Source organism: Chelon labrosus (assembly GCF_963514085.1).
Source record: "Chelon labrosus genome assembly, chromosome: 15".
Lineage (NCBI taxonomy): Eukaryota > Metazoa > Chordata > Actinopteri > Mugiliformes > Mugilidae > Chelon > Chelon labrosus.
Window position 1 is genome coordinate 17,365,307 of NC_140348.1, and position 23,672 is coordinate 17,388,978.

Below are 23,672 nucleotides of genomic sequence, written 5' to 3' on the forward strand. Positions count from 1 at the left end.
GCTTAACGGATGATTTTTAAGAGCTGATCTCTCTCTTAAGAGGCAAAAATCACTTTAAAGTGCCGTGCGTCGGACTGACACCGCATGAGATGTAGCCCGTGTCTCTATATTCTGATTCCCTCTCGAGACGAAATTGCTCTTGGAAGCCCGGCATTAAAATCAGCGTCTCTTGACGACCGATTTTTCCTCTCTGGAATACTGATTTTTACGCGTAGCCTTGGCCACAAATCTTGCGGAAGGATGTGGAATCATTTGGATTTATCGCATCCAAAAAAAAAAAAAAGGAAAGCTGGTCTAACTCCACACTGCTTCCACAAATCCTTATATAACGCATATTTTATTCTAATGTAGCGTGACGGGCAGCTTTTATCATTCAAAGGGAAATAAGTTGGAGGCACATTCATCTGTGGGAACTGGTGTCTATAGCCTACTTTGGATTTGAACGCCTACACAGACGCACACATACATGCGCACACACATGCACGTTCTGCTGTGACACCGCTCACAGCTGCATTGCCTGTAGGATTAAAGCAATCAGGACATCGCATTGCCTTCTCTCTCTTTCCATCTCTCTCTCTCTCTCACGCACGCACGCAAACACACTCACGTAGCTACATGCACACGCAGTGAGTGCGTGCGCACGCGTGCAAGCGAAACACACACTCGAACACACACAATGGCTCTTTATCAAATTGCATTGTCAAAATATGTCAAGCCCCGAATTTCGGAGGCATGCAAGCCTGTGTGGCGGACCCAAAGCGCGCAGAGGGACAGAAGCCACGGAGACTCAGACGGACGCAGAAATGCGTGCATGTTGTCTGCGAATTTGTCTTCCTCACATTAACTAACTATCCTGCGAGGAAGCAGCCCGAATCACGGAGAACACAGCTTGTTTGAAAAGCTCCTGGTTACTGCGTAAAATGAGCAGTTGCATCCCACAACTGGCGAGGGGCTGCACCGACTCGCGCCTTTCACAGTTTGTCTTTTGATGTCAGATATTCTAAATAGCTACATTTGAATATCTCCAGGGATTGTGCCATACCAAATACGACCCAATTAATAATGTCTAAATGACTCACATTATTGCACCCACCTCCCTCAGTAAAATAAATAAATAAATAAATAAATGGCGGCGGGAGCAACCACAAGGTGGCAATGTTTGCACAAAGTATAGTGATGGAGGAGGCAGGATGGGGACGCAAAAGACATGTTGCTAAGGTTAATGTGTCTTCTCCCCCCCCCTCCTCGTGGCAGGACGTAATAAGAACTATGTGAAGCCGTTCAATCAGACTTCACAAAGATCATCCATCATGTGTCTTGTGGGTTCTGGTTTAACATCCCTTTGTGTAATTCTCTTCATCTCCCCCCTTGCAGGCCAAATGACATAGGATGAAGGCTGTTCGAAACCTGTTGATTTATATATTTTCCACCTATCTTCTGGTTATGTTTGGATTAACTGGTGCCCAAGATTATTGGTGTTCCACTCTGGTCAAGGGGGTCATTTATGGATCATATTCGGTGACTGAGATGTTTCCCAAGAACTATACAAACTGTACATGGACGCTGGAGAACCCAGACCCTACCAAATACAGCATCTACCTGAAGCTATACAAGCGAGACTTGAGCTGCTCTGAATACTCTTTGCTTGCTTATCAGTTCGACCACTACTCACACGAAAAGATCAACGAGTTGCTGAAAGTCAACGAGTCTATAGTGTACCTGTGCGACTCCAAGAATATTTACATATTTCTGCTGTATGACAAGAATTTCGTTCAGCTACGGAGAGTTTTCCCTTACGATTACAATGGATTGACGCCACAGAAGCTGGATGAGGAGGAGAAGTCTATTGTGGAGTTTTTGGTGCTGAACAAGGCGAGCCCTAGCCAGTTCGGGTGTCAGGTGCTTTGTACGTGGCTGGAAAACTGCCTGAAACTAGAGAAAGGGACGGTGGAGACGTGTGGGATCGTGTACACGAAATGCACATGTCCTCAGCATTTAGGCGATGGAGAATCAGAGAGCATGCTCATGCTCAACAACGTGGTTTTACCTTTAAATCCACAAACGGAGGGTTGCTTGTCACCCCAACTACAAGCCGGGCAGGTCTGCAATCTGAGCGCGGAAGTGAAACGGCCTCCTAAAGAAGGTGAGTATCGCGTCATCTTCCTCCTTGATGCTAAAGTAGAGCTTAATGGACCACTGTATGCATAGATATGACAGTAATCAATAAAAATGTGCACGTCAGTCACTCCTATCTTTGCCCTAATTGCATGTTTGAAGTGTGATGGCCCATGAAACAAAGAGCACACATAGACGTAGTATGGACTGTAGTTGGCTCAGAACAAAAGCTGCAAGAGGAGTTGGGTGCAGCAAAGACCACACCAGCACAAACCAAACCACCTAAAGGATTGGGGAAGGGGGGGTGGGGTCTTTCATTCGGGTGGCACTGAATTCAAAATGCATTGCTGTGAATTTAAAATGGCTGTTTTTGTACACATCAGCTCTGACTTAAAATGGCTGCAAATCCAAAAAAAAAAAAATATATATATATATATTCTTGTGTGTGTTTATACATTTATGTCAATGTCATCCATACAGTGGCCAATATGTGGTCAATATGGACACATCCGTCATTTCTTTATTGGCATCTATGTCACGTGGAACGACTGGGATCATGGATGCAGCAGTGCCTGATGGGATCACATGGCTCAAGCAATGCAACATTTACAACTTGTTGGTTTAGGAGTTTAGTAAAAAAATCGTTAAAAAACGTTGATGAAAGAATATTCTCATTTTAAGAGCTGTTCTTTAGGGATGTTTCCATGTGTTTCCAGTGTTGCCATAGAGCAATGCAACGTGCCTTCACAACATGCTGGAACTGAGCTATTACAACAGAAGCCCTGACCTGTTTGCGGCTGTACATTATTGTATCTGTTAGCGTACATAAAACACACATCCGTCCACACACATCCACAGGTAGACACCTGAATGAACATTTAAGAGTAAACTGTTAAAATAAGGGTCATAACATTGATGGTGCATTATTGTCACCAGCAAGCAGGGGGAGTTTTTTTCTATTTATTTATTTATTTTGTAGTTAACACGATTCTGTAGCTTTTTTTATGAATTACAAAGAAAGCCCTTCTTGACACATAGCTGCTTGCATTCTGACAGATAGCAGAGAAAAAAGCCCAGAGGAATACGCCACATACTTCAGAGCTGAGGTGCGTTTACCGCGACAAAAAAAAGAAAGAAGGGGCGTTCATCACGGCACGCTGAACCAAAAATAATGAGTCAATGCTCAGATTTTGGGGGGGAGCAAAAAAAAACAAAACAACGATAGCAGGAACGATATGGCGCTAGCTCCCTTGTGGCATTTACCAAAATAACAGTTGCTATAACAGCACCCTGGATAGCAAGTGGCTGTTTTCTAATCAAGAAGAACAGATGAATATTGATTGGAGTAGTTCAGCTGTTCAGTTGACTCCTGCAGAGTGCTGCTACGTCGCAGTTTTTTGGCATGTTTTTTTTTTTGTAATACTACCTGAGGTGCTCTTCCTGCCAATTTCCACATGCTTTATTAAGTGGCTAACCTCCATCAAGTTGGATGACGAGCGCAAACCGTTCGCCTACCCTTCCACCAGAGCCCTTAAGCGATAATGCATACAGCATCTGATGCAAATTACCGTAACAGTTCAGCCTGCAGTCAAGAGGCATGTGCAGTAACAGCAGAATGTATGACTCAGCTACGTGTGTGTGTGTGTGTGTGTGTGTATTTTATGAGATAAATTCATCATCTATGAATCTCACGATCATGTCGCAAACTCTACCAGGAAGCATGCTGCTTATTTTCACAGAAGAAAAAAATTGTCTGCTCCCAAATAACATTTGGCATTTTTCTATCCGCATGTTAATAACAGCTTAAGAGCACAGCTTATTTTTTTTTTTTCTCCCCCCTCTCAGAAGATTTTCCACAAGCTTCTATTTATAGTGTCGGTTGATGGGAGGTTTGAATAAATCCGTTTTCATCTGGATAACGGGGAGATCACCACTGGGTTTAAAAGAGCACTGTGTCTCCTGTGGCATCATGGCGACAGGGTGGGTGTTCCCGATGAAGAATAAAGCATTACAAACAGTCGACAAGAGCTTCATTTGATAAAATCGCGTGTCTTTGATCTTCTCGGTTCCTGGTAGAGGATGGCTTCGGAGCACATCAAAGAAAAGCAGGGCTGGAGGTTGTGTACTCCAGCCGTGCCACTGAAATAACCCGCTGGTGTTCCAACGCAGGCTGAGGATAACAACATTTTAAAGGTTAAAGCTCTTAACTATTTAAGGTGATTATTCAGACAAAAGACGGACCGCGCTCCTTGATATTGTGGCATTTTGAAAAGCCACAGTGACACGCCGAAGTCCAGATGTACTACTCGGATGACTCATTTATGCAGTTTTATTTTTATCACATTCGCCCGTTTCATGAATAAAAGTTGTAAAAGGAGGCAGCACAGTGGCACAGTGGCACTCACAACAGGACAGATCTAATTCTCTTCGTTTCACCCTGCATCCTGTGTTGGTGTGGGTTTCTAACCACATCCCACACAATCAAAATCAAGTAGACTGATGACTCTTAGCTGCTCGTAAGTGAATGAGCTGCCTTCACTCTTTACCATCTTGCTGTGGAGTCCTGGGTGATTTTTTTATTTATATATTTATTTTCTTTTGCTGTCAGTTCAACGAATGCTCAAATAGACTCCAGCTAGGGTGAAGTCCGAATTTTGGAGCGGCCAAATTAAAAGCAGCTTTAAGTAAAAGCCTGCTAGAAAGAAGCCTTAGAGATTCTCCATCCTGAAAGACAGCACGTAAAGATGCTTTCAGTAGCCAGACAGCAACTGCAACCAGATATTTTAGAAGTGTATGTCCTTTTCACATCCTCAGCAGATGCATTCATGCAAGCTTCAAATCCTCACATTCATGTTGCACTACTCAAACCATGCACAAATTTCCCTTGGCTCCAGGTGGAATACAGCATCACACTGTCATTCTCTTTGTCAGTCCCTGAGTGGAGTCCATTGTGCTTTGCTAAGGGAAGATTTTCTTTGATTTGGTTGAATGTTTCAGAGGATTAGGGTCAAGGAGTGTCATTGTTATGAGAAGAATGTGCTTTGTTGCATGTCCGCCAAGGCGTTCGCTGTTACCGAAGCCTCGAACAGTGAAATTCATGCCAAGATTCTCGCAGTTCTGTGAAAAACGTGACAGGAATTGTGACAGTTACGTCTTTTTTTTTTTCCCCCATAAATTATTGTGGCTTTTTAAAATGAAAAGTTTAATTCTGTCAGATATTTTAGGTCATGCTACTGTACCCATCTCTTCCCCATTTCCTATTTCAATGGTGTGCATGAATTAAACGTAAGAGTGACAAAAGGGGGATAAATGTGACAGTGGTAGAAAGATGCTTTCTGGAGATAAAGACTAAAACCCAATAATGTGTCCAACGAACTGAAACTCGTGAAATATTCAGATTAATATTTAATGAGTCCACAAATGGGTCTCCAAATCCATTGTTAGTACAGAAAGTAGGTTAGAAATGACTCTTGCATCACATATTTGATCCTGTGTTTTCCACTTCAGAGACAACTGTGAACACTGATTTTACTCTTAACATGCAATATGAAATATGTATCATCTATATCAATTCTTTATTTAGCTTTTCTTTAAAAGAGGTCATTTATGTCAAGCCCTGCAAAACTGAAAGAGGGAGGGAGAATTCCAAGTTTCAGGGAAAGATAATACGACTTTACGCTGACGCTCATTTGATTATCACAGTTTCTGACGACGCAGCCGCGTGGCATGTGGAAAATGGCAATGGGATTTATTGGCAAATGAAATGTGTGTGAAGCGTTATAATGCACTGTCACCCGCCAAAGTCCTGAGCACTGCAGCAGCTCAGGCTCGCTGCCTCACATAGTGAGGCCTTTTATTCACTTTGGATCTCAGTCAAGTCACTCAGTAGTCACACTGCATTATGCTCACCCCCATTGTTCGGTACACTTGGAGGCCATTTTAGTTCCAATTCAGTGAAGGAGAGAGCTCAGATCAACAGTGCAGAATCTGTTTTATCTTTGACATGCATTATTTCTCTTTAGTTATGGTAAATATCCTAAATATTACATGTCCAAGTCCCTCGTGAAACCGTGGGCTCAGTTATTGCGCCTTTTTAGAATTTCAGATGTTTAACTGCCTGTTAATGGTTCCTCTGTTCAGCTCTTCAGTTTATGGATGCAGTATTTTCTTCCTGATTATGTAGCTGTCTTTACAGTTTCCATTTTTTATTCATCTTTCTGTGGTGGGATAGAAACAGTAAAGAAAGTTCAAGTCAAAGACCTTGCTAGACTGTAGGGCCCTGTAGGATGAGCGTCGAAGAGCCGCTCATCCTCTTCATCCATTAATAGTACAAAATATTAAATTTTGCCTATTCAAAAAAAGATGAAACGAGTGTGTAACGATTACGGTTTATGCTCTAATCAGTTCCACAGCTTTGGGTCAGTCCCTGTCAGTCTTGTCAAAAGTATATAGAAAACCGCTGAAATGAGGTCAGGCGATTCACCAAAAAGGACTTCCACAAGATTCTTGAGGAAAAGATAATGGAGTCTGGGGTAGCCGGAGCGGTGTGGGGCTGCGTGTAGCACAAAGATATGCATGTATGAACTGTCCACTCTTGAAATGGCCCGGGTTATTTCTGGATATAAAAATTCACGAGGCTCTGAGGTGAGTCTTTCATTTAAGACCGTGACACAGAACCACGGTTCTTAAAAGCAGTTTAAGGGTCTTGACACGAATGGGTTCTTTGGAAACACAAAAGTTGCAATTTTCCAGCCATCCCAAAGTCATGATAAAGTATGCATGAACGCATAAGGCTCTACCACACGAGGCTTGATATTGGAAATATAAGGCTTGTAAATATGTATAGTATATAATCCCACATAGAAGTGACATTTGCATTATTAAAAAACAGTTTCCAACTTATTTTTCCACTATTTGCTATTTCACAGGACTCAGTTCCCCTAAAAGTAATATATTTATATGCTCCAACCACAGTAAATTGGTGTTAATCAGGAATCCCAAATATTTTGACATTCACTTCATTTCTAAGTAGAGCTACTTCCCATTTCCACGCACTGCAGCCCTAGCTGTGATTCTAACACTGATAACCAGGCAGTGGGGAGGATGCAGATCAGCTGTGAATACGGTTGTTCATTTGACATGGATTGCCGAGCTCAGTCTTGAGGCTCTATTTCAGCAGCATGACAATTGGAAGTCGGAGTGATAACCCTCCACCATACACCCAGACTGCGCACCGCAAAACTGCCTCAGAGTAAATTAAAGCCCCGTGTTGTCACAACCGGAGCTGCAGACGGGATGCAGTGAAATGCAGAGAGTCTGGGAGAAAACCTGAAATACAATTTAAAAAGTGAGGACATGATTTATGGGTTTCAGACCATGCTGAAAGCATCGCAAGGAGGAATTGTGACTACATACCGGAAACGATAATGGATATATTTAATGTTAAAAACCCGCTCATGTGGAAACAGGTGATGTCTTTTTGCAGGTATCATCTCAATCTGACACGTATGCATTCTTGGCTGAATGTACATTCACAGTCTCTTAAGTAATGAGTCAGTTAGTGTTATAATTATAAATTATATTATCAGTTTACTGTACTGTTGCCTTAAAGTAGCATCTTATTAGTTTACTTGGTTAATTTTCACTATTTCCTATATTATAAGGTATTTTAATCTCTGGAAGTGCATTTTATTTTATATGGTCATTATATATCTTGTAAAATATCAATCAGAAAAGTAAGTAGTGACTATATTTGGGTTGGAATGTAACAGGAAATGTAAGCACTTCAGAAAATTACATATTAAAGCAAAGTACCTTGAAATGGCCCGGACAGGTTCAAATGTCTTAAATTAGTGCATCAAGCCAGACTCCATCCCCAGCTCTTTTGCAGTGTCATGGAACAGAGGTGACAAATCCTCCTTTTTAAATTTACAGCCTACACTAAATACAATTGTAATAAAATTTGTGAGTAACAGTTGTTGGCTATAATAATGTCATATTACAGCAGGGATTGTAATCAGAGTAATGGATTATGTACAGTCGTGTCTAATTCTTTGATGTGAGGCAGCAACACCTCTCATCCCCGCTGGTTAAATCCTGCTTAAAGCAATGAGGAAACGTGCACGTGTGATTTATTAATGTGTATGTGAGTGTGTGTGTGTGACCTGCAAGTTTTATTTTTTTCTTATATACAGCAAACAGTGGTAGATTTGCGTGCCTGTATTTCCACACCGCACAGCAGCTCCCACAACTGCTCATAAATTCTTCTTGAAACGCCGCAGATCCGCCTGTTTAGCATTCAGGCTCCCATTCAACTCTTTCAGCTTTGGCTATTAAATAAAAATAACACAAAGTGACAAATCTGAACCGCCGCTGCGTTGGTAGACAGTGAGCGTGTTTAACTGGCTGGTTTGATGCACTGTTAGCATTACAAATTCAGAGAGGTAAAATATAAAGAGGTAAAAAAAGCAGCAGATCTTTATCCTGTCAGCGCTTCAGCTGTTTAATTTACCGGGCCTCTATCAATTTGCATAATTTTAAACATTTTAGAACATTTTGAAATATTTCCAGATGACATATGCTCTTGTCTTTTTGAGCAGTGGGAACAACTGAGGTTATTTCACTGAAAAAAAAAAAGGCAGATTTTCTTTTGCAGCAGCGACTTAATTTACATCTCGTAACACAGCACACTGCTGTAGCGTGTGCATGGCTGAAGCTTCCAGCTGTTCTTTGCCAAAAAGGCTGCAGAAAGCATGCTACTGCACTGCAACAATGCATGCTCGTCACGGAAACACTTCCATTTGTAACAGCATGTCTTTCTTCCACATCACAGCGCACACAGTGTCTACTTTGCAATTTACGAGTTAATGATAAGTGGACCTTACAAATCAAAGGAATAGCCACTGTTGTGATCTAGTTTCCTTTGACTTCAAAAAGGTTTCTATGTGAATGCAAACATAACAAGCAATGAATCTGTGCAGATGAAGACGGCTGTCTCATCTTATTACACAAATTAGATTTGTCTACTGCCATCATATGCATAATTCAGCGCAATGATTTCTGATTTCCTGCCATAACAAAAGAAAATATTATTGCTGCGGGCTCGTTCTCAAGAGGAGAGGGAACACTGGGAACTTGATTTCATTATATCCAACAAGAACTCAGTGTGAAATGAAGGTTGGGTATCTCCGCTTTACAGCAGAGAGGAGCAGTTCAGCTTGTTGTAAAAACAAATTTGGACAACAGCGATTGTGATTCTCATATGACAAATTCATTTAGAATGCAAAATCGAGCCAGAGCAACAACACCGTTCATCCTTCAAAGAAAACATTCACTTGAGTCTATTACAGCTTTGCCTTGCAGTTGTGATGTGAGTCTTTGAAGCACTTAGTGCAGATAAACACTGTCAAATGTGCTGATGTTTTTTTTTTTATAAGACTTTTTTATTTTTTTATTTGTTTTAGAAAAAAATTGTATCCCAACTTTTGTGTGGGCTGGTTTAATGTGGCAGAATTTTATCAAGCCCTTGTTGTGCAGTGCCAGAGATTTTGATGTGAATTATGCACTGCTTTCAGCCTCTCAGTTGCATGCTCCTGCATTTCAACCCAGTTAGTTTTGGCCTGTCACTGGATGGCTATTTCAGCCCACAGAGGAGAGGCATTTGCATAAACATCCGCCCACAAAACCTGGCAAATGAGTCTGTCACTCAAAAACACTGTCTATGTGGGAAAGTGGAGGAAAAATCCAATTTTTTTTTCTCAAGGGGCTTCTGTAGCCGCTCTCAGTTGCGGTCCCTCTGCAGGGTATGGCAAGTGTCCTCATGTAGCTGTAATGGATGCTTCCTTTAAACTTACATGGTACTCCATGATCTAGGGCAGCACATACGCTTACATAATTAGTGTCATACAACAATATCGCGTAGACTACACATCCCACGGAAAACACTTTGCATTATTAGTGCGGTAAGCATTTGAAAAATGCACAGATAGCAGCGACAAGCACTAATGCATTTCTAAATATAATCTAACATCTATTAGACCTTAAGTGCTAACACCTGCCGTTTGAGTTATTTTAGTCTATTCTATGTGAAATTGTGTGATAACGCTGGAGATAGGAAAATCCCCCGTGATTTGTCAGGAAGAGGAAAATCCAGACTGAACGCACCTGTCTCTACCTCCCGTACGCAAACTCTATTGGGTGCCCTCTGTTCCATCTTTTCCAAATAAAACACAGTCTTGTTTTTTGCTCATAGGAGACCGTTAACTTTTACAAAAGAGAACTAAAATATTACACTACAAGCAATAATGATTAAAGAAACAAAATTCTGTAGAAGATGTTAAACATATGTTCAAGTATTAAATATGTATGTGCAGTCCATAGACAGTATAAAGATGGACAGTGGAACTGCTCATCAAAAGTGAAGCCAGTGCAAGTAGAGCTCCCCCTGGTGTCTGGCTGCAGTATAGGTCATAAACTCCACCCCCTCCACGTTAGTGGAGGGGACTTGCGCCAAACTAAAACACTAAAATACATTTTATCTATTTTTTTCAAGAATGGTTTCTGTCATTTTAGGTAGTTAATGTACTATTGATGCATGTTCAACTGTCACTTCTCTAGATAGGTTTCGTTTTAGTTAGCTATTTGACGCTATAGAAACAGGATGTGACATTATCTACCAGGTTTTGTACCAAACAATGAGTACAGTCTATAATCCAACATTTCATTGTAACTGGTGGAGCTAGAGCAGGTCGCAGTATTAATTAAATGAAAATGCGAGTGAGTCTGGTGGAAGTGCGGTCGGGTCATATGGTCCACCGTACTGCGCAGACTCCAAAGTCGCATGATGGCGCTGCCCACATCCCAAAAATAGCGTCAGTTTATCCATTGTTATTAGTTTTTCATAGTTATCTTTAAATGAAAAGTCGTTTTTTATCTTATGTGCAAGGATAATAACAATAAATTGAAGACAGTTGACTATCTATAATATACTGTTGTGCCATAACAGCTGGCGGCATACAACAGCCAAAATAATAAGAAATCAATGGTATTATTTTGCTGTGAGTAATGATGTGTAATGAATCAATGTCGATTTCACAGTAACATGAAAACTAAATGTTTGTCTAATTGGTCCAGTTCATGAAATTATCATGCCTAAAAAAAATACAAATGTCCTCATGGCTCTGGTTCTGTAAGTATTGCTAGTGAATTACAGGATTTGTTCAGATCACAAAGCCGCCGCATTTCGGTTGAGATACACAAATATTAACTGTCAAGTTTGGTAAATTTCAAAAGAAAGGAAGGGTTGTTCAAATGTCAGCACAACTGCCTGACAGATGCAGGACGGAATATTTCGGTGGCAGCCATCGCTAACTAAGACAGCTGACATTTGCTCGCACTGCCTGCATGTTTCCATGGAGCACTGTGGACATTCAGCTCCTCTCACTGTAAGGAGAAGTGTTGTGTAACATACAATGAGATTTAGAAATTATCACCCTGCAGCACTCCTGTGCCAAATTGTCAGCACGTCCACAGCTCTGTGTCCCTCACAGCATGGAGAGAAATTAATGGCGGTGAATCTCTTTTCTATCATGACTTAACAATAGTAGCCAGTTGTGTTAGTCAACAGAGATTAGTTACAAACCTATACTCCAATAACTGTCACGATGTTGGCCTATTATGCATTAAAATGAACTTAGAACAAAAAAAGGCTACGGCCGCAACTAACTGCTTAATTCGTAGTATAAAGATGGATGTGGAACTGCTCCTCAAAAGTGAAGCCAAAGCAAGTAGAGCTCCCCCTGGTGACTGGCTGTAGTATAGGTCATAAGCTCCACCCACCCCAAATTTCAAGGATGGTGTCTGTCTTTTTAGGTAGTTAATATAATGTTGAAGCATGTTCAAGTGTCACTTTTTTGTTTAAGTTTCGTTTTAGTTAATTATTACGCTATAGAAACAGGATGTGACCATGGCAACTACCAGTCGCCATACCATACCATTATCCCTGGGAAAATAGCGTCAGTTTGGCCAATGCAAGGAAGTGGCAAGATGTTGTCCATATTTATATACAGTCTATACTTTGAACAGCAACGTCTCCACAGACACTCAGTTTGTAATTCGTTTTTTCATCATCTGGTCTGCAGGTTTTGAAAACCTTCTAGGTTGGCAATTTTAAGTGTAAGAAAATAGTTTGAAAAATGCAATGAAAAAGGGTTTCACATGATCTGATACACAAATAATCTGTAATTGGCACTACAATTTCACTATTAGATTTCTGTTGTGTATTAGTTACCCCGTGATCCTGCATAAAATAACTGTTTACACAAAATGGACGGAGGGCCATTGTTGCCTTGACTGCAGGTGTTTTTTTTGTCAGTGAAATTGGGATCCAGATTTGTGTGGCTGAGCAAAATAACGAGCTTGAGTGGCAGTAATTGATGGCTGTCCTCAGTATGGACCCACCGATGTCTGGCATATCAAGAATAGTTTATCAAATTTCACAGGGGAGCTTAATTTACAAGTGAGCTTGAAATAAACATCCGTGGCTTTGCCAAAACCAGATTTGAATTTCTGGATACTGTGTGTGTGTGTGTCACAGTCTGCCTGTTTGAATCAGATTTCAAACTATCCTTTTCACCGCTGGCGATGAACACACAACACGGACGTCACATTCAGAGCATGGTTAGCCTGCCAACATCGCTGCGCATCTTCAACTCATCTGTCACTGATGCTGTCTTGTGCAGCGGCGGAGTTCTGCACCACGACTAGACATTGTTATGGCGTGAAGAGAAAAGATGGGCCTGCAGCCTGTTGGTATTACTCTGGTCTTCCAGTTAACATACCTATGCAATAATAAGCCCCTTACTATGGCAACCGGCGTAGATGGCTTCACAGTGCGTGAACATATGACTCCTTATTGATCACCTACAAAGAGCAGTGTGGACAGTTATCCCTGAAATTAGATTGGGGACACAGATGTGATTTTCTAACCATCTGGAGATATATATCCATTGTCTTTGCTGTTGCAATAAACACATACTGCCTGATCTGATGTTGGAGCCAACAAATGCCACAACATGAGGATTTTATGCATGAATCGCATAAGCCTTCATCCCGATTGGTTTGAGCAAATAAAGTTATAGGAGTTTACGTCTGATATCAGCTCTACAAAGCGAACTGAAGCTTTACCCAAAATGCTTCCATCCCCGTCTTAGTTTAACCGGCTAACATTTGAAAGTACAAGCGCAGCTCACATTGCATTTCATAGTACGCAATCCAGATTATGCAACAGGTAAATGCTTTGTGTGTTATATATATTTTTTTTCAAGGTTTTAGAGTAAGTACAGACTATTGCTTTAATTGTACTTCCATTCAAATCTTCAGCAGAAACTCAGTAGCAGCCACTTGTCATTAACCAGAAACGAGGGAACACTTAGTAACTACTCAGTTTGATGTATCGCATTTTTATAAGGGGACAAATGGTAGGCCAGTGTGAGGTAAACATCAAGCAATGAGGAACTACTCTGTATGATAACTGACTTTACAAGGGGCATGCACTAAAAGAGTAATTAATTATGTAAATACAAAGTAATGTATAATTCTTTAAGGAACTACTCATTAAAGTAAGTAATTGTTGTTTCAGTTCAGATATTTATGAAGTAAATATTCAATAATACTTCATTAATACAGAGTTATTCAGGAACTACTCATTAATGAGTTATTATCACGTTGTTTCTAAATAACTACCCCTATTGCTACGTGCCGATTGCTGTTCTGGTTAGAGGAAGACTCAAACCCATGGCCTCGGGTCCATTTCCTTTGCGGTGTCATAAAAAGTTCACACTTCTCCTGCATTTGAGCCTGAACATAAACATAGCTTATTTTCACCTGCTTAAACAAATGACCCGTGTTGCCATTTCCCTCCCCCCCCGAGAGGACGGCCTCTTTGTTTACCAGCATTAATTGAGCAGCAACCTGCAAAGCACTCAAATGAGAACCCGCGTGCACAATTTTACTTATTTAATATCTTTTCTTAAATAATCTGTAATTGTTCATTCATCCACCTCGGCGTATCAGTGGCAGCATCAGGGCGAGATCTCTAAGCTAAATAAAATGAGCAAATCGCACTCCTAGAAATTAGCAGAAGTCTGCTGCAGGGAGTCTGATCCATGCTGCCAATACGGACGACACGTCAAACGGTTAAATGCTATCAGCGGTATTGTATTAAAGAGAAAGAGTTTCAGAGCACTGGATCATAATGAAATGTGACAGATGAATCAGAAGCACTTGGAAAACGGCTTCGTTCCGATTACTGGATCAATACTGTACCACCGCAGCTAGTTCAGACATCCCAAATCTGCGCTGATTTACTAGCTTCCAGTTCAACTGCACTTGCAATTATTTATATTCAGACATGTACCGATAACAAAAATGCTCAGAAAGTCAGTATACGCAAAAAGTTCTGTGAATTCATTTTAAGTCTAGTGCATTCTTATTATTGTGCTCATTTCAATTCTTAAACAATACCTTAACACCAGCTGCAAATCTTTCATTTTGCTGACTGGTAAATGTAGTCACCTTGCTGCAATGGCATACTGTGAAAGCGTCCTTGGGGTGCATACAGTACACCGTGATATCACCGAGGGGTGATTACAGGAGCAACAGGCCAAATCTCTGATCACAAAACGTTAAAACAAGAGGAGGTCAGCGAAACTGTAATTTCCAGCTGGATGTTAAGCACCTTAAACATGTTAAGCAGTCTACTGGGAAAAGCCAGTCAGTAAAGAGTACATCACATGGCTCACAGTGACGAGGTCTGGGCTTGTAAAACTGCACTTTCCAGCAGGAACTATGCCAAAGAATAAACAGATTGACTAAACTCAGTCTAGTAGTGATGATCCTTCCATGAAACAACCGGAACTGAAGCACCAGTGGCTGACAGAGTTCATCTCTTATTACAGTTTCATACAATACCAAGCTGTGATGGGATTATACAAGAGGTGAACCAAGCATGGTGAGTCACTATCAGCTTTCCTCCCTCCGATGACGGGGACGCCTAGTTTGGTGTCAGGCAGAGTTTTCATTACGAGAAACGGACTCCATGCTGTGGTCTTACCAACCATGATCCACATCATCTCTGGACCGTCTGACTATTTGAATCTCATGAGTGGCTCCTCACAGAGTTGCCAGAAAAGAAAATAGAAACACAAGCACATTTTCTGAGAAGTCTTTCATGCTATACACTTTTATAAAAAGAGTTAATGAGTAAGGGATTAGAGGTTTAACAATGATTAATCAAACAAAATACAAATAATGTACTTAAAAGGACAAAGCACCAATCGTAGATTAACTGTCAGCATTACAGCGGTTTTATGTATACTTAATATTAGACACATACTTTATGCCTTGTGAGCTCATTATTGCATCTCTCATGACCTATATTATATGTTGGTAATCAATGCTAGCTACATTTATCATCATTAGGTTTCATTGACTGGTAGCATAGTATTACCATTATTAAATAGTATGTGGCAAATAACTGATCGTTTATAGATTTGACATACAGACATTGTCTGTATTTCCGCTGCCGTCTGCAGGACGGCGTCTGCCACTCTGAGTCTGATGCAAATCAAATATGGCTGCCATGTAAATTCTGTGTTCACTTGTGTAATCTGTTTAGTCTTTGATTTGGCGCATTCAAAGGCACCTTTGTTTCCAAAGGAAACATTAATAGACCATTTCTATGTGTGAAGCAGTTTTACAAGCCTTTGATTTTGTCTCTTTGAAACACACTTCTGTGAAAAGAGGTCATGTGATACACAGCTGCTCTGTGCGTACGTGTGAGTGTGTGTTTGTGTATATTATATCAGGGTAATGAATAAAGAGCAAATGGCACTCAAGTGATAATGCAGAAAATAATCGCTCTGTGATTCTTAGCTCTCCTCTGAGCTACATTTGGTTTCTGTCACTATTAATAATGATTTCCTGCACCTCTGCTTCTTGATGACTCAAGAATTGCAAAATTGTCCTTTCCTGTGCGGTGCATTTCTACTTGCTTTGAAACCTCTGTCCAAATGCACTGTGTATCGAGTACATGTCAAAATGTATATTATATATGGCATCTGTTGTGTGTCATTAAATAGTTCTGAATCACTTTAAAACCACTCTGGTTATTTGTCCTTAATAATTAATCACTTTATATTTTGTTGTCATCAATTGTGGTTTAGCATTTACATATGTGAGCATGCTCCTCTACAATGACAGCTATGTGTTTTGAAACCAAGTGCAAGATGCTACAAAAAGCAAAAGCCAAACCAGCTTCTCCAGCATATTTTAAATTGCTCTAAAATGAATCAATGCAGGGGTAATGGCTGGAGGTGGTCATCCTTCTGCATCGACTGCTCATGTGCTACACAAACAGTTTCTTTTTTTTTTAGCACCGGGTTACATTCAGCACACCCAAGGATTATCCGCCCTAAATAGTTTTAAATGCAATAAATATTAAAAAAATAAGAAAATCTAAAATGCAGTCGAAGCTTGCAGTTTTTGTCCAGCGGCAGAATATTTTGATTCATAGTATTAGAAATGCATTTATTCAAGCATTTATATTAATGCTGCGCTATGTGAGATGCACAATGGAGGCTGCAGCGGGAGAATAATCATAAAGTAATTTATAATGCTTCATTGATTCCTTCCTCCCAAAACCTTTCTTTTTGCACTGACAGACAGATTGCATCGACAAGAAAGTTACATAATGGAGGATTTCGGCAGATTTATATTTTACTGCAAATGCAACATTTAATCTAAAAAATTTTAATTTTGCTAACATGGAATATATGATAGAAATACTTGCTGCAACAGAAATCATTATTTGAGTCACATTTGTAAATTGTTATGTAAAAGTATTTCCTACAAATGTACGGTACCCACACATGAAACATTAAGCAAATCCTCGTGTGTGTACACGTCGCCAAGAATTCTGGTATCCATGGAAACCCCTGTTGCACTGCTTTACAATCTCTTGAGTCATTGTTCAAACTGAAGAACGGTCAGTTTCCGTACGTGCAACCGCCTTCTCAATAAGTAGCAAACTGTGTCTCCATCGTGAAAATTGACTTTGCAGGCTTTACAAGATAAATGCAGATGTAATAGTGTAGCAGTATGCTTGCGAACCTTTTTTTTCCCCCCACTCGTATCAAGTCAAATATCACACAGTGCTGAATGCTGTAGCTGTGCTTTGATGCATGAAAACAAAAGGAGGGGAAGCCACAATGCAGAGTAAATTATCATCAAGGCAAAATGTCGCTGACAAAATTACGTTTTGTTTACAGTATTCGATCTGAAGTAGTTTTGTTCACACTGTGGACCAAGTCTTAGTTTTACATGTCCTGAAGAAAATTAGATTTGGTGCACATATACACTGCCTGGCCAAAAAAAAAAAAAAAAAAAATCGCCGCCGCCGCCAAAAAAAAAACAGGTCACACACTCTAATATTTGGTTGGACCGCCTTTAGCTTTGATTACAGCACACATTCTCTGTGGCATTGTTTCGATAAGCTTCTACATTGTCACCAGAGTTGTTTCCATCCAGTGTTGCATTCATTTTTCACCAAGATCTTGTATTGATGATGGGAGAGTCTGACCACTGCGCAAAGCCTTCTCCAGCACATCCCAAAGATTCTCATTGGGGTTAAGGTCTGGACTCTGTGGTGGCCAATCCATGTGTGAAAATGATGTCTCATGCTCCCTGAACCACTCTTTCACAATTTGAGCCCCATGAATCCTGGCATTGTCATCTTGGAGTATGCCCGTGCCTTCAGGGAAGAAAAACTCCATTGATGGAATAACCTGGTCATTCAGTATATTCAGGTAGTCAGCTGACCTCATTCTTTGGGCACATAATGTTGCTGAACCTAGACCTGAGCAACTGCAGCAACCCCAGATCACAGCACTGCCCACACAGGCTTGTACAGTAGACACTAGGCATGATGGGTGCATCACTTCATCTGCCTCTCTTCTTACCCTGATGCATCCATCACTCTGGAACAGGGTAAATCTGGACTCATCAGACCACATTACCTTCTTCCATTGCTCCAGAGTCCAATCTTTATGCTCCCTAGCCTTGAATTGAAGCCTTGTTTCTGGTTAGAACTGATTAGTGGTTTTCTTGAGGTTACACAGCTGTTCAGTCCCAAACCCTTGAGTTCCCTTCACATTGTACGTGTGGAAATGCTCTTACTTTCACTATTAAATATAGCCCTGAGTTCTACTGTTGTTTTTCTTCAACTTGATTTCACTAAACGTTTAAGTGAACACTGATCATGATCAATCATCATTTCTTCCTCAAAGACGATGGTTCCCCACTATCCTTCCAGTTTTTAATAATGCCTTGCACAGTTCTTAACCCAATTATAGTAGTTTCTACAATCTCCTTAGATGTTTTCTCTGCTTGATGCATGCCAATGATTTGACCCTTCTCAAACAGACTAACATCTTTTCCACGACCACGGGATGTGTCTCCGACATGGTTGTTTAAGAAATGAGAAGCTACTCATTGCGTCAGTTGGGGTTAAATAACTTGTTGCCAGCTGAAAGATAATTGCCCATGTGGTAATTATCCAATAGGAGGCTCATACCTATTTGCTTAGTTAAAGCCAGGTGATGACTTTTTTTTTTGGCCAGGCAGTGTATATCAGTGAACAGTGGGATATTTTCCGGTGGCCTTAGGGTCATTTCAACCTCCCATGAACAGTTAAACCGACTAGCAATAATAACAGCAAGCAGGAATGAGTGACCGACCTCTAAGAAATTCAGTCGCAACTCTCTCACCGCAGTTTCACAGGCACGTGCACAAATTACGCCAACATGTCTCTCAGCCATGCACATTTTGCGCAATCTCTAACGACAACATGTAGACAAGCAAAGTGGGCTATCGGAAGAAAAGGAAAGAGAGGGAGAGGATAAATAAACCAAAAAATGGTGCACAATAAAACACGTTCACCAGTAAGCAACAAGCTCAGTCGAAAGCACTAGCTAAACACACAAAATTTACTTTCTGTTAGTTGCCAGTGTTCAGTTTCTTTGATTCATTGAAAAGATATGTAGAGAATATTTTTGTGCCGTTTTTGCTTTGCGTAATAATCATTTCACCAAACGTGTGAAGCTTTTTGAAACTTTTGATAACGGAATATAAAGATAATCCCTTGAACATCTGATCTAATCTTTTATCTCATCTTGTTTTTAATCAGCCTTGTATATTTGAAGGTGTTATGACTTGTGAACACAGTGTTCAAAGAGGCTACTTGTTGCTCCGTCTATTATATTTTGTGAGGTGGATAACTGTACTTCCAGGTGAACACAGTGGCCAAAAGTATCTATTACATTAGCAGTCGGCTGGAGTGACCTTAGAAGGAGTCAAACTCCCGACCTGAATTATTGTTTCAATCCGCCCCCGGTCCTCATTAAGATATACAGAAAATCCCCCGAAAGTGTTTATTTGCACAAGCAACCAAACTGATTAGTCTCATCATTTATTTGATATGAGCTAATTGGGAAACTATTAGCAGCAGCAATTTATTTATCAAAGCTGATTAGGGCCTGCTGTACCCTGTATTCATGTTATGTACAAGACAAATACAGTAAAAAATATTCCGGATATTTTCTCTCAAGATAAACAAGGAGTAAGACTGGGACCGAAATTTTACACTAGAGTTAGCAATTTCTCAGTCACACACTGGAAGAGACATGTATTCCATTTAAACATGAACGGTATTTGACTGTTATTTTACTGTTAATAACAACAACAAAGTGTTAATTTTCTGGTATGAAAAATGTATGTCATTACAGTCACCGCTGCCACACATCAACAATGGAGCTTCAGGTTTCCTTAGGCACCGACACCTGGAACAGCTCTGTGGGTTTACTGCTCAATGGGCACATTTATATGAAAATGTCTATAGCCTCCGGTCTCATGCGGCGATCTAAAGCCATCATTTAGCAGGTGCTTTGGAGCTTTGAGATCCTACAGTTTAAGAGCTCTGCTCCTCAGACCATCTTGCCTAACCGTCGGCTCAGCGGTGTCCAAAGCTCGACTGTTGTGATGTTGTCTCAACAGTTACTGAAGTGCAATAATTGCAGCTTTCTTCTCTGATGTGAGGTGACAATTGGAGGAAGGGAGCGAAAGAAAAGGATTAGCTGTGAGAGTGAGAGAATACGTTGCCATTTGGCATTGAGAACATACGCATACTGAATTGCGGGAGGAAAAAAAAAATCAAAGGATTCTGTAAACATTGTTCTTTGTGGCTGTCAAGAGATGAAGCGCTGATGATGGTGTGTTTTTCTTTTTCCTTTTCTTTGTGTGGCTCCAGATAAATGATGGCCTGAATTTATTTTCATACCAACAGAGGCAAGACTATTCTTTTTGTCTTCCGTGTTCACTTTGAATATTACAGTTCGTCAACTGTAAAGTGTAATCAACATCTCTAAGGGTCAGCGATGCCGCATATCTTCGACCCAAGTGACAAGTGAAAAAAAAAAAACAGCGGATGAAGATGCTGATTTTGTTATCCGTGCTCCGAGCAGACCGAGGCATAAGAATAAGCCTCAGAGGTCGGGGTCAGTAGACGGATGCAGAGATTGCTCATCCTAATGTCAACGCTTATCACAGCAGCTTGTTTCCGAAGTGTCTGTGTCGGTGCGACCCTGTTTTAAGGCGAATCTCTAACCGCAAGGCCTTACTGTTTTGTCCAAAGGGAGAATATCACCCGTCATTTGGCATTACAGTTTCTTCTTCCATCTGCTGTGCACTTCTTATAATTTGCCCATCTTACACATCACTGATTGAACTGTCTTTCGTAGAACTATATTAGCTGTGACATATGTTGCTTGCACAGCAGTAAAGAGAAGACAGGAGATGTTAATGGGTTACAGATTACTGGCGGATACACAATCTCTGCTGGTTAAACGAAGGAACAGAAACTCAAGACAGAACTGAATCAATAACATGTTTAAAGGCAACGAAAACACATTTTCTCTCTGGTTCTAACCACGACAAATGGTGTAGTACACAAACATGCTCTTTTCAGCCAAAGCTGAAACAGGTTTGTTTGCTTAGGATGAGAGTTCTGTCTCCAGCATGTCTTCACAGGTGAGCGATTGGTCAACGGGTCAATAACCAATGACAGAAACAATATGTAAGGCCGTTTACAAGTCTGTGACCATGTGGGGTAGTATAAAGAGAGACAAAGTCAGCATTTGGAGGAGAAAAGGTGGACAGAGGCGTAAGAACAAGAAAATCTGGTATGACTATTGTTTCTGGTAGTTGTCTGCATCCTGAGTGGGATAATTACTTTTCTATGTAGATGACTTCTTATTCTATTTTCTTTTTCATTACGTCCAAGATTTAGTTTGGATAGGTTTAGGTAACTAAGATAAAATAAGAGACTGTGTGGGGAATTTGAAGGCCACATGGTTAGGTTATATATTTGGTTAGACTTACAAAACGATTATGGTTTGGGTTTAAGAAAGGACACTTTCACATTGTCATTTTATTTAGACAAACTTCTCCTGTGTGCAACAAGCTTCTCTGCCATTTTCTTAGCTACCATAGTAACTAGTCCCGCCTCGCCCTGGAGATTTCCCACGCACTTCATTTACATACTCTGGCTGTTTTAATTAGCCCCGGCTCATTTTATTCGAGTCTTCGGTCTTTACAATTTATTCCAAGTTTGGAACAATTATTAGAGTATAATGCAGGTCTAGAGCTGAAAATGACCAGAGTTGGGATAGTGATATGAGATTTTGAGGATATATTGCATTTATCTGCCTCATATCCTTAGACTAATGGACTGGCTGTTGGACAAGCTACTTGAGATTTAAAATTATGAACTATTTTCTGATATTTTACAGACTAAACAAGTAATCAAAAAGATAACGGACATGGCGAATAATAAAAATCATTCGCTGCAGACTCTCGCATGCATCATAGATGAAGAAGTTGGTCTCAGACAGTGCAGTGCAGTGCAGTGCATTATTCATTGCACATCCTCACAGGTGTATGCACACGCCTGTGGTCATATTGCACACTTGGCCAAGGACTTATAATACTGTGAAGCTCAGACTGAGACTGGCGGGAGCTGACCAAATATCCAAGGTCAGTGATATAGAACTAATACAGACCAAGGCCAGAGATGTCTGAAGATTGCAATAATATGGACGGAAAGTGGCAAATGTGCCTATACACAGTCCCGTGTGCTATTTTGAATTTGGACACTTAAGCAGTGTTGTATTACGTGTAAAATAAAATAAAAATATTGTATCACTGAGCTGAAACAAATGCAATAAGCAGAAACAGCTGGATAGAGACGACTGTAGCCTTGATGTGTCAGACCTTCCCCACACTTGCCTCTCCGTTGCTTGCACTTGCTGAGGTAATGCTGTGATTAAATTACATCAGAAACTTTCCTTAGGGTCCCGGTGAGCTCGGCGGACCGTTTTGAAATGTATTTGACAATTTGGATATTGAGCCAGGCGTTACATTGACAAAGCAGGCAAGTAAAGTTGTGGATGATACTGGATGGATCGTTATCTGAGTTGTAATAGCACTGGACACAAACCCACTGAGGAAAATCGTGTTGAGAGAGGTACAAGCACTGCAGTCAGATGCATGCACTGGTACACCAGAGTTTAAGTTTGATATTTTGAAGACAACTCAGAAAATGATTTCAATTAAAAGGATTCATTATTTTTAGTAATTCAGTCATCATACAAAGATGTGCATAAACATTCTTTAAAATATGTAAAAGTACACAAAAATCAGGGTGCTATATTTTAATTGTATTGTATCTGTGGTTGACCGACTTCATAATATTGCTGGTTGTCCATGCTTCTCTCTGCACTGCATCTCTCCGATTTGCCAGCGCCTCAGAGAGCCTCAGCTTTGAGTTATGACTGGCATGACTAATTTAGTTTTTCAGTCTCTCTGACACCAAGTGGGAATATGTTCTTCTCTTTCTTTCAATTCTTGTCTTTCAATTTATGAATTTTCTAACCATGTCAAGGAGCTGCTAAGCGGGCTCTCAAGTGGGTTTCTTTATATGGGCACAAAACACTGAACAAATGTCTGTGTATACTTTCCGCCCTAGGGCTAACTTGTCCACAGAAAAAAAGTCAAGGAACACCATTATTTGTCCTTGAGGGGAGAACATTTTTTTGGGTGTTTAGCCACTACTTTATTTGTGCCTGTCCTACAAACGCCCTCCATCAATTTCTTCACGAGTCAGTTTGAAACAGCATTGATTTATTGGCCTTGCAGCGTTTTTGGACATTAACAGTGAAAAAACAAATTTGATCTCAGAGGGAGTGTTGGTTTGTGTCCATTCTTGCAGCATGTCAGGTGTGTAACTCCAAGCCTGACTGAATTCCCAGATGGACTGAAGCCATCAGCGCTGGCCAGACAGATGAATCTAAAGCAAGCAATGAGATTTCTGCCCGAGTCTGCCTTTCAGGACAGAATGGCATTGGTGAACTTCGTGTGAAAGAGGTATTTGGTCTAGACAGTGTCTC

General features: G+C 40.6%; 1 protein-coding gene across 1 annotated transcript in view; it reads left to right on the forward strand.

The window, feature by feature from the left end:
- Positions 1-1,389: 1,389 nt before the first annotated feature.
- Positions 1,390-23,672, forward strand: part of adgrb3 (adhesion G protein-coupled receptor B3) — a gene marked incomplete at its 5' end in the record, with an annotated part of 110,280 nt that continues 87,997 nt past the window's right edge. The window contains one exon of the mRNA XM_084561149.1: positions 1,390-2,143. Within this exon, the coding sequence (XP_084417275.1) occupies positions 1,390-2,143 (754 nt within the window). The remainder of the gene's footprint in view (positions 2,144-23,672) is intronic.